At 36.1% G+C, this 13041-nt stretch overlaps 1 protein-coding gene across 2 annotated transcripts in view; it reads right to left on the reverse strand.

Moving 5' to 3' along the window:
* RPS6KA6 (ribosomal protein S6 kinase A6) overlaps positions 1–13041 on the reverse strand; it is a 159632-nt gene that overhangs the window by 70007 nt on the left and 76584 nt on the right. For both annotated transcript variants that reach the window (XM_032757236.2, XM_032757237.2), the window contains exons 9-12: positions 6921–7063; positions 4411–4481; positions 4083–4171; positions 3237–3295 (exon numbers count right to left, since the gene is read on the reverse strand). In XM_032757236.2, the coding sequence (XP_032613127.1) occupies positions 3237–3295; positions 4083–4171; positions 4411–4481; positions 6921–7063 (362 nt within the window). The remainder of the gene's footprint in view (positions 1–3236; positions 3296–4082; positions 4172–4410; positions 4482–6920; positions 7064–13041) is intronic.

Genomic DNA, 13041 nt, shown 5'->3' on the forward strand with positions numbered 1-13041 from the left:
CATCACATTCCGGGTACTGTTGTGGGGTGGGGGGTGGGGGGGGCGGGGACAGCATTAGGAGATATACCTAATGCTAAATGACAAGCTAATGGGTGCAGGAAATCAACATGGCACATGGATACATATGTAACAAACCTGCACATTGTGCACATGTACCCTAAAACCTAAAGTATAATAAAAAAAAAAAAAAGAAACTAGAAAAAGAAAAAGAAAAAAAAAAAAAAAAAAAAATGTTCCATCAAAAAAAGCCAGGACCACATAGGTCTATAAACAAGTTTTTCCAGACATGCAAAGAAGAGCTGGTGCCAATCTTACTAAAAATGTTCCCCAAAATTGAGGAGTTGGGAATCCTTCCTAATTAATTCTCCAAAACCAGTATCATCCTGAGAGCAAAATCAGGAAAGGACACAACCAAAAAAGAAAACTGCCAGGCAATATCCCTGATGAATATAGACGCAAAAATCCTCAACGAAATACTATCAAACCAAATCCAACAGCACAGGCAAAAAAATAGTTAATCACGATCAAGTGGATTTTATTCTAGGGACGAAAGGATGGATCAACATTTACTAATCAATAAATGTAAATCACCACATAAAATTATAAACACAAATCATGTGATCATCTCAATAGATGCAGAAAAAGCATTAGAGACAATTCAACATCACTTGATGATAAAAACCCTCCATATAATAGGCATAGAAGGAATATACTCCAACATCATACCAAATGCAGGAAAATTGAAAGCATTCCTTTCAAGAACTGAAACAGGTCAAGGATGTCCACTTTTACCACTCCTAGTCAACACAGTACTGGAAAGTCCTAACCAGAGCAATCAAGCAAGAGAAAGAAAGAAAATACATCCAAATTGGAAAAGAGGAAGTCAAAGTACCTCTGTTCATTGATGATATAATATGATACTCCTCCAACAGACCCCTAGACTTGATAAACAAATTCAGTAATGTTTAAAAAAATAAAATCAACATACAAAAATCAGTAGCTTTTCTATACAGTGATGTTCTAACTGAAAACCAAATGAAGGTTCTCATTAACAACTTTATTAACAACAGCCGCAAAAAGTAAAATACCTACAAATACATTTGACCAAGAATGTGAAAGAGTTCTACAAAGAGAACTATAAAACACAGATGAAAGAAACTAGATCAAATGGACAAATGGAGAAACATCTCATGCTCATGAATTGAAAGAATCAATATCATTAAAATGACCATACCAGTCCAGGCACAGTGGTTCACGCCTATAATCCCAGCACTTTGGGAGGCTGAGGCAGGAGAATCACTTGAACCCAGAAGTTCCAGATCATCCTAGTCAACATACCGAGACCCCATCTTTACCAAAAAAAAATTTAAATTAGCCAGACATGGTGGCATACACCTGTATCCCCAGCTGCTCAGGAGGCTGAAGTGGGAGGATTGCTTAAGTCTAGGAGGTCAAAGCTGCAGTGAGCTGATTGTGCCACTGCATTCCAGCCTGGGCGATAGAGAGAGATGCTGTCAAAAAAACAAAACAAAACAAAAAAACATACTGACCAAAGCAATATCCACATTCAATATAATTCCTATCAAACTATGAATGCCATCCTTCAGAGAATTAGAAATAACAATCCTAATGTTTACACAGAACCAAAAAACAGCCTAAATAGCCAAAGCAACCCTAAGTAAAATTAGCAAAGCCAGAGACATCACATTTCCTAATTTCAAATTATACTACAAGGCTATAGTAACTAAAATAGCAGAGTACTTGTACAAAAATAGACACATAGATCAATGGAACAAAACAGAGAACCCAGAAATAAAGCTGCATACCTATAGCCATCTGATTTTCTTCAAAATATACAACAATAAACAACGAGGAGAGAACACTCTATTCAATACATGGTATTGGGAAAATTGCCTAGCCACATGAAGAAGAATAAAACTGGACCCCATCTCTCACTATTTACAATAATTAACTCAAGATGGTTTGAAGACTTAAACATGAGATGTGAAACTACAAAGGTCCTAGAAGAAAACCTAGGCAAAACTCTTCTGGACATTGATCTATACAAAGAATTTATGACTAAGATCCCAAAAGCAAATGCAACAAAAACAAAAGTAGACAAATTGGACTTAATTAATTTCCTGCACAGCCAAGGAAATAATCAGTAGAGTAAAAAGATGACCTACAGAATGGGATAAAATATTTGCAAACTATGCCTCTGACAAAAGACTAATATCGAGATCTGCAAGGTACTCAAACAACTCAACGGGTAAACAAACAAACCTATTAAAAGGTGGGCAAAGGACATGAACACGCATTTTACAAAAGAAGACATACAAGCAGCCAACAAACATGGAAAAATGCTCAATATCACTAATCATCAGAAAAATGCAAATTAAAACCACAATGAAATATGATTTTATATCAGTCAGGAGGGCTATTATTAAAAAGTTAGAAAATAACAGATGTTGGCATGGATATGGGAAGAAACAGGTACACTTATACACTGTTGATGGGAATGTAAATTAGTACAACCTTTATGAAAAACCATATGAAGATTTCTCAAAGAACTAATAATCAAAAAAATTTGACCCAGCAATCCCACTAATAGGTATGTACCTAAAGGAAAATAAATCATTATATAAAAAGGACACCTGCACTTGTATGTCTATCACAGCACTGTTCACAATAGCAAAGTCATGGAATCAACCTAAGTGTCCATCAATGGTTAACTGGATAAAGAGAATATGGTATACAGACACCATGGAATACTATGCAGCCATAAGAAAGAACAAAATCATTATCTTTTGCAGCAACATGGATGGAGGTTGAGATTATTATCCTATGTGAAATAACTAAGAAAATAAAATATCCCATGTTCTCACTTATAAGTGGGAGCTACACAATGGATACACATGAACATACAGATGGAAATAATAGACACCGAGGACTCCAAAAGGGGAGAAGTTAAAAGGGGGTTGAGGGTTGAAAAATTACCTACTGGTCACTGTTTGGTTGATGGGTATATTAGAAATCCAAACCCACCATTATGCAACATATCCATGTAAAAAACCCACAAATGCACCCCCAGATCTAAATTTTTTTTTAAGAAAAAGAAAAATAAATACTACATAAATATTCCACTGATTTGTTATTTAAATTAAAAGCAATAAACCTTTAATATCCTGTGTTGGTCATATGAAGTTATTCAATAACAAGCTTTCTACTTAACTTACATCCCAGTCAATATTTGCAAAAAACAGATGTCTTTTGATTTCTTCAACTCCTTCTGATCCTATATGAAAAAAAAAAGAAATTTTATTTTTATGATTTTTTTTTAGTCTTGCTCCCTGGCTTCCAGACTGCTATCTGTAAACAGGAATACACATATTTCATACATTCCTTGAAAAGAAAAGTATATGATTTCTTATCTGGTATTTTATTAGCTGGTCCTTTCATTTTACTGTGATGAAAAATAACTAACGTTCATATTGAACTACAAGAGTATCATGAAATATTAAAGTGTCTCCCAAATCAAATCAAAATAGTATTAAACATAATACTTAAACTTAAATACATATTTTTTCATTCCTAATTTATCTTATGACCTCATATTTATATGCCAAATTAAAAGGTACAAAGGAATAAAGTGACACTGAAATTTTCACACAAGGGCATAAATAATAGGATCGCATCTGGATACAGGGAAAGGCTACCAGAAACGGGTCAAAAAAGTAGTTACAGAAACATAATGTTTACTTTGAAGAATATTGGGGGGGCAAAATATGTATCTTCAAATATATAAAAGATTACCTGTACAAGGGAGAATCTGTTTATTATTTCAAAAGAAGTAACCCATAATATATACATAATAATAGGTTGAAAAGAAGTTTCATTAACTAGACTACTTCAGTTTTAAATCATGAACATAACAGAGTTTACTTTGTCTGAAATGCATACACAAAATGAAAAATTCTATGTATAGAAGTAATGTGCTCAAATCAAACAAGAAAACATAAAGATTTAATTATCCTCCCAAAACATGCAGTTACTTCTATAAAAGCTAAGAAAATAAGCAATACCCAATCTATTTGCTGGATTCCTTTTGAATAACATCCTTAGAAGACTTTGTGCTTCGGCACTAAGAAATTGAGGCATTCCAAGTTTTGCTCTGAAACAGAGGATTTTAGAAAGTTTCACTTAAATTTAGCCACACTTTTGATTTGAAAAATCTCAAAAAGAATTTTTAAAAGTGCTTTTACAAGGGTAAATAAAGTCCTGTATATGGTAGAAGGGAACAGGACAGTGAGAAAAAGGTTCTCTTGTATTATTTTAAAACCACAATAATTTTCTCAAAACTGAAAGCAAGAGATTTTTTTCCCAAAAGAAAAACATACTATTTACACTTACTTTAATATCATATTCATGGTCTCATTTCTGTCTTTACCTTGAAATGGCAGAGTACCAGTAAGCATTTCAAACTAAAACAAACAAAACATCACCACACAATTAGAACACCTTAGAATATATAATAAGATTCTTCAGAAAAAAAATTGAGACTTCTACTATGTAATCATCAAATTGTAAGATCTACATGATAGTAGATCAAAATGGGACCAGAAAACTAGGTCACTTAAAGAAACATACTTCTGGTATCCCACTCTCTCTCTCTATATATATACAGCTCAACTGATGGTGACCTATAGCAGATGAAACCAACCAATTCTTCCTCAGTTGTAATTCGGCTATGTTCTCAAAGCCAAAGCAATTTGAAAATACACACAATGCATTTTCTGTTGAAACAAATATATTCTTTTGAAGCGAATGTTTAATAATAAAGGAAAAGGAAAAATAAGCAGAAAAGCATTTCAAATTCATACATGCCCAAGAAAGATTTAACCATTCTCATTCCTTCCAGTGCCCCCAAAACAGGAACCAAAAAAGAGGTAGAAGCAGCAGAACACACCACCACCACCACCCCCCGCCATACACACACATGCCAATAGCTTTAAAAAAGAAACATACACCTTAGTTGTACACAGAAGAAGGAAAACATTTTCTCAAAGAGAACTGACTGCAATGTGACTAACTAGAACATTAAATAATAGTATAAAAAAAGACTACCTCTAAAAATCATTATAGTACATTAAAGAGAAGTTTTTGTATCACCAGTATTTAAATCTCAAACTTAGATTCAATAATGGCTTTGGCCTTAGTCTTCTACTCATTTATCTGAACTCACAATGTAAGTGAGCTTATACATTCAAGTCTCCCCTGTATCTTAAAGTCTCCCAAAATCTGCTGTTCAAGCCTTAATCTCTCTCAAACTCCAGCTTTCCTTCCCAAATCTTAAGTAATGGTACACCACCAAAGACTGGAGGAGTAGACGTGAGAACTTCAGGGAGAGAATGAAGGAAGGATCGCATATAGGACTCACATCTTCCCTCAAAGAAACTACAGGTTGGGTAGTTAATATATACATATTAAGGTCTCCAAATGATTCTGATTCTCTCTCCACTATCCCTCCTAATTTATCACCACCCAGTGGTGAGTCATTAACCTACAGTAACCTATGCTACATGTTAAAAATTATTTTTTCCTACTTCCAAAACCAGCTGTCCTCTTCAGCTATCTCTTCTATTAACTTACCATTCTTTCAATCCCCTAAAGCTCACAAATTTTACAGGCATTTTTATCTTTGACAATTCATCTCTTTTTCATCTGTGTCATCTAATTTGCTACCAAGGTTAATAACTGCTTACTTTGAAATCTCTATAATCTTACAATTGTCTTTTAAGATCTCTTTTGTCTTCCTATTTCTAGTTTCTTCCATTACAATCCACTTACAAAATGCTGTCAAGGCTAATCTTCCTAAAATACAATTTTCTCTAATTTCCATGCTGTTTAAGAATTTAAAAGTTTCCTCCTACCCAGAGAATCATGTATAAATGCTTATAGGTTTACGGCTTCACTTCCTCCACCTTCGCCCTCTTTCTCCACTTCTCTAGTCAAACTGGTTCTCCAAGTCTTTGCTAATATGATCATAATACTCTCCTTCTTAACACACAACTATTTAAATTTTATCCATCCTTCAGGGCTTAACTTAAGTTCCAACTCTTCCAGTTTGCCTGCATCAGCTTACGTTAAATCTTCCCTGAACTCCTAAGGTACTTCTGGAGAGTTTATTTAGCTACTCCAATTGAAAAAGCCCAAATATTGTACTTAGAATCAGTTCCTACCCCACAGGCCTCCTAATATGTCAGGCTTATAATAGGTACTTAACATGCTGATGTGTCATTTGATGTGCTACTCAGTGATAAATGGACAAAATGGATCAGACCTCAAAAGCAAATTATATCTAATTCAACAGCTATTTATCTATCATCCTACTGACTACTGCAAATTATATGCTTAATCTCATACCAAATTAGTCTGTATTAAGCATCTACTGAAATGCTCACTATGCTTGGTACTATGGGAGGTGAAAAGTAGTATAAGACATGATTTCTCTGCCCAACAGGTTTATAACCTTTCTAGGGAATACATGTAACAATCTGACAATAAGACACTATATGGTAAGGTGCTAAGTTCTGTAACATTCAATTAAAATACCATGTAACTGATAAACTCATCATTCTGAAATATAGAATCTGACAGACCTTTTCATAAATATCAAATATGAATAGTTTATAATAACAATGCTGTCATTTACCTTTTTACTAGCAACTTTAAAATAAATCAGAACACCAAAACTCTAATTTTTATTGTATAACAGCTAGCCAATCACAAGGTTTTTGGTGTTAATTATAAATTATCAGAACCCCTTTCTGACCTGCTAAATCCCAAAATTTGAATTAAAATAAAATTATAAGTAATATCAATCACAGGTTGGCATAATTAAAACAAATAATGCTACTTACCATAAGAACACCATATGACCACCAATCAGCACTCTGGGAATGGCCTCTCCTATTTACTACTTCAGGAGCCATATACTCTACTGTACCACAAAATGAGTAAGCCTTCTTTTCTTGATCTACTGACTCCTTGCTGAGTCCAAAATCTATAATAACAGTATTACCAAAAAATGTGTCTGAAAAACTTCAAAAAACAGAAAACGTCAAAAGAAACAACATAATGTATTAAACATTACAATTATTTACGGATGGCCTACAGTTACTCTTAAGAAAGTTCCTGTGAGATCAATAAGAGAAAGCAACCTGTATTTCATAGCAATACTCTTGAAGGTCACTTAAAGATCCTTCCATTAAATCTCATCCTCAAAATACATGCTTTCAGGTTTACACTAGAATACAATGCAAAAAAATGTGAGGGAACAACAATTAAATCAAAGCTGCCATATTGATCTAAGTTTTAAAATAGACTAAGACAAAACAGAAATAGTAACTTATACTTTTTAAAATATTAAAAAAGCAAATTTTGCTTTGGCTTTGGTGAGTTTCCATTTTTGTTCAAAGCCTTCAAAGAGCTAAAGATATCAATATATAAAAATCAATCTTATTTCTTGGTATTACTAATGAACAACTGGAAGATGAAATTTAAAAAGTACCATTTATAATACCACCAAAAATACCAAACATGAAATCTACAGGTATAAATATACAACTACAGCTATAAAATATATATGCAAGAATTATATGCTGAAAACTGGAAACACTGACGAAAGAAATCAAAGTAGACCTAAATAAATGGGAAGATATACCATGTTCATGAATTGGAAGATTTAATGTTGTTAAGGTATCAATTCTCCCCAAACTGATATACCAATTCAATGAAACTTCAATAAAATCCCAGCAAAATTTTTTTTGTAGAAATCAATAAGCTGATTCTACAATTTGTATAAAAAAGTCAAGAAAATAAAATAGTCCAAATAATTTTGAAAAGGAAGAAAAAAGTTGAAGGACTTATACTACACCTGACTTCAACACTTACTATAAAGCTACAGTAATCAGGACAGTGGGGTACTGGAAAACGGTTGGACATATATATCAATGGAACAGAAGAGTGTACAATAATAGACTGACATATACAGTTAATTCTGCTATAATGCTTCTTTTGAAAATGCAAATTTGTTCTAATACAATTGATATCTTAGCAAACAATCTAAGTATAACATGAATTTCACACTGGCTCATGGGTGATTATGTCTGCAGGAAACGTTACATGAGCACAGAAAACTGAACCAGCTGAGCTTAGGAAAGTAGAAATACATAAAAGGCACACATGCAAACACCTCCAACATCTACCAGCTACTTCACTGTATTTGTTATGAGCCACTCCTGTCCATCTCTAGTGTTAAAATTTTCCTTCCAATTCAATCTAACTTCCACTACATCATTATAACTTACAAACTGTAACTTTTCTGACACCCACTTCCACAAGCAAACTTCAGGTCTTTTTCAAGGTAAGGAACTATATTTATTGCAGTCTTTATGTATTTCTTAATCATTTAGAACATATAGAACAATGCTACCCTTTTTACTTTCTTTTCTTTTGCGTATCGCTGATCAAACATTTTAAAGTTATGCCCCTTGCCCCATTTTTCCCGTAAGTTCTGTGTTTTATATACTATGGATTTATGCATACTGCAGTGATTTACATCACATATGTCACATTGTAACGGAACTGGCTCTATATTGTTACTTAATTTCTTGCAAAGGTGCAAAAGCAATGCCATGGAGAAAAAGCAGTCTTTTCAAGAAATGGTACCAGAACAAGTAGGATAGAGATATAGAAAAATTCATCCTCATACCATAAATAATTAACTCAAAATGGATCGTAAACCATGTAAAACCTAAAACTATAAAATTTACAAAAAAGAAAATAGAAAATCTTTGTGATCTTGGGTTAGACAAGGATTTCTTAGATACCTCAAAAGTATAATCCATAAAAGAAAAATAATGACAAACTGGACATCATCAAAATAAACAAAAGTGTTCTTCAGAAAATGGTATTAAGAAAATGAAAAAGAAGCTACAGGAGGAAAGGATGGAGCAAGATGGCAAAATAGAAGCCTATATACCATTTGTAGCTTCTGCAGGAACACCAAAGTTTAACAACTCTCTGCAAGCAGAAAAGCACCATCACAAGAATCAAAAATCAGGTGAGTAATCACAGTACTTAGATTTAACTTCATATTGCTGAAAGAGGCACTGAAGAGGGTAGAAGAGACAGTCATGAATCACTGATGACACCCCTTCCCATGCCCCAGCAGCAGCCATGCAGTGAGGAGAGTCTTTGCAGATAGGGGAGGGAAAGCTCAGCAACTGGGGGGCTTTACATTGAATTCAGTGCTGCCCTGTTACAGCAGATAGCAAAGTCATGCTGGCCTCAGCCAGCACCCACATATGGAGGAAGCTTTTGTTATGTTTAAGTTTTTTGTTTTTTTTTTTTTTTTTTTTTTTGAGATGGAATCTTGCTCACTGCAACCTCCGCCTCTCGGGTTCAAGTGATTCTCCTGCCTCAGCCTCCTGAGTAGCTAGGATTACAGGCGCCCGCCACCACGGGCAGCTAATTTTTTTCGTGCTTTTAGTAGAGGCAGGGTTTCACCATGTTGGTCAGGCTGGTCTCGAACTCCTGACCTCAGATGATCCATCCACCTTAGTCTCCCAAAGTGCTGGGTTTATAGGCATGAGCCACTGCACCAGGCCAGAGGAAGCTTTTGGACAAGAACTAGACAGAAGGGAATTGCCCAGCCCAGTTGTCTAAATTTGAACTCCTCAGCAAGCCTAGCCCTCTTGGGCCAAAGTGGTCTGCGGTCCTAGGTAAACTTAAAAGGCAGTCTAAGATGCAAACCCTGCAATTCTAGGCAACTACTAGTGTTGAACTGGAATTAGAGCCAGTAGACTAGGGTGGCATGTGACCTAGGGAGATACCAGCCAGGGTGGCTAAGGGAGTACTTGTGCCACCATTCCCCCAACCCCAGACAGCACAGCAACAAAAGTGACTCCTTCCTTCTGCTTAAGGAGGAAGGAGCAAAAAGTAAAGAGGACTTTGTCTTGCATCTTGGATATCAGTTCAGCCATAGTAGGACAGGACACTGGGCAGAGTTGTGAGGTTCCCATTCCAGGACCTAGCTCATGGACAATATTTCTAGACACATCCTGGGCCAAAAGGAAACCCACTGTCTTCAAGAGAAGAACCAAGTCCTGACAGGATTCATTGCCTGCTGATTAAAGAGCTCTTGGGCCATGAACAACCACCAGCAGCAATATACCTAGGTAGTACACCATGGGCCTTGGGATCTGAGACATGCTGGCTTCAGGTGTGACCCAACAAATTGAGAGCCGTGGTAGCTACAGAAAAAGATTCCTTCTGTTTGAGAAAAGCAGACAGAAAGGTAATGCACCTTAGGTACCAGCTCAGCCACAGTGGAACCTCAAGGCAGGCTCTTGAGGTCTCTGAGTCTGAGCCTAGGCTCTTCGATATCATTTCTGGATCTGCCCTGGGGCATATGGGAGCCCAGTGCTCTGAAGAATGAGTTCCCAGCCTGGCAGCATTCACCACTTGTTGACTGAAGAGCCACTGGGCTTTAAGTGAACGTTGCCAGTGGCCTGGCAGAACCCCTGCTATGGGCTGCTGGTGCTGATGGCTACAGGGAGAGGCCCTTCTCCCTGTGGAGAGGGGAGGGAAGTGCAACAAAGATTCTGGGTTATGGTCTGAGTGCCAGCTTAGCTGCAGTAGAATGGAACTTCAGGTAAATTTGTAAGGTATTTGACTGTAATCCTTGGCTCCCAGACAGCATGTCTGGTCCTGCCCGGGGCCCGGGGGAACTCATTGCCCTGAAAGGAAGGACACAAACCTGTTTGGCCTTAACATCTGCTGATTGTAGAGCACTATGGTCTTGAGTGAAAATAGGTTTTACCCAGGTAGTAGTTATAGTGAGCCAAGGGCGAGACCCAGTATTGTGCTGGCTTCTGGTTTGATTCAATGCAGTATGAGTGGTGGCGGCCATAGGGGTGATTGCATAACCATATCCTCATTCCAGGTGGCTCAGCACAGAGATAGACTCCATTTGTTTGGGGGAAAATAAGGGAAAAGAACGAGGTTCTCTGACTGGTAATACAGAGAATTCTTCCAGAATTTATCCAAGGCCACCAATGGGGTACCTCTAGGAGCCTATAAAACCGCAGCATTATTGGGCTTGGGGTTCAACTCCCAGCAATTACCTGTACAGTCTTCTCAAGAAGGACAGGTACAAACAAGCCCGGAGTGTGAAGACCAAATTAAAAATCTAACTCATCAATGCCCATACACTCCCAAGCATCTACAAGCAGCAAGAACATCCAGGAAAACATGACCTCACCAAATGAACTAAATAAGGAACCAGGAACCAATTCTGGAGAAACAGATAGATATGCAGGCTTTCAGATAGATAATTCAAAATAGCTCTGTTGAGGAAACTCAACGAAACTAAAGATAACGAAGAGAAGGAATTTATAATTCTATCAGATAACTTTAATAAGGAGATTAAAATAATTTAAAAGAATCAAGTAGAAATTCCAGAGTTGAAAAATACAACTTGACATATTAAAGAATGCATGACAGTCTCTTAATAGAAGAACTCATCAAGGAGTGAAAATAATTTGTGAGCTTGAAGACAGGCTATTTGAAAATACACAGAGGAGACAAAATTTAAAAAAAAAAAAGAAGAATAAAGCATGGCTACAAGATCTAGAAAACAGCCTAAGAGTGGCAAGTCTAAGAGCTACTGGACTTGAATAGAAAGTAGAGAGAGAAAGACAGGTAAGAAGTGTATTCAAAGGGATAATATCAGAGAACTCCCCAAACCTAGAGAAAGAAAGAAACATACAAGTATAAGAAAGTTATAGAACATCCAGCAGATCTAAACCAAAGAAGACCACCTGAAGGCATATAATAATCAAACTCCGAAAGGTCAATGATAAAGTATCCTAAAAGCAGCAAGAGAAAATAAACAAATGACATAATGGAGCCCCAATACACCTGGCAGCATACTTTTCAGTGGAAACCTTACAGGTTAGGAGAGAGTGGCATGACATATTTAAAGTGCTGAAAAAAAATTATACTATTATAACTGGCAAAACATATTCTTCATGCATGATGGAGAAATAAAGACCGTCCCAGACAAACAAGAACTGAGAGATTTCATCAACATGAGACCTGTCTTATAAGAGGTGCTAAAGGGAGTTCTTCAATCTGAAAGAAAAGTATGTAATGAGCAAGAAGAAATCATCTGAAAGTACAAAACTCACTATAATAGTAAGCATAAAGAAAAATGCAGGGAATATTATTATACTGTCATTGTGGGGTATAAATTCCTCTTAAGTAGAAAGACTAAATGATGAACCAAGTTAACAAGGATATCCAGGAATTGAACTCAGCTCTGCACAAAGTGGACCTAATAGACATCAACAGAACTCTCCACCCCAAATCAACAGAATATACATTTTTTTCAGCACCACACCATACCTATTCCAAAATTGACCACATAGTTGGAAGTAAAGCTCTCTTCAGCAAATGTAAAAGAACAGAAATTATAACAAACTGTCTCTCAGACCACAGTGCAATCAAACTAGAACTCAAGATTAAGAAACTCACTCAAAACCGCTCAATTACATGGAAACCGAACAACCTGCTCCTGAATGACTATTGGGTACATAATGAAATGAAGGCAGAAATAAAGATGTTCTTTGAAACCAACGAGAACAAAGACACAACATACCAGAATCTCTGGGACACATTCGAAGCAGTGTGTACAGGGAAATGTATAGCACTAAATGCCCACAAGAGAAAGCAGGAAAGATCCAAAATTGACACCCTAACATCACAATTAAAAGAACTAGAAAAGCAAGAGCAAACACATTCAAAAGCTAGCAGAAGGCTAGAAATAACTAAAATCAGAGCAGAACTGAAGGAAATAGAGACACAAAAAATCCTTCAAAAAATTAATGAATCCAGGAGCTGGTTTTTTCAAAAGATCAGCAAAATTGATAGACTGCTAGCAAGACTAATAAAGAAGAAAAGAGAGAAGAATCAAAT

The sequence above is a fragment of the Hylobates moloch genome, unplaced genomic scaffold (assembly GCF_009828535.3).
Source record: "Hylobates moloch isolate HMO894 unplaced genomic scaffold, HMol_V3 SCAFFOLD_7, whole genome shotgun sequence".
NCBI classification, from domain to species: Eukaryota; Metazoa; Chordata; class Mammalia; order Primates; family Hylobatidae; genus Hylobates; species Hylobates moloch.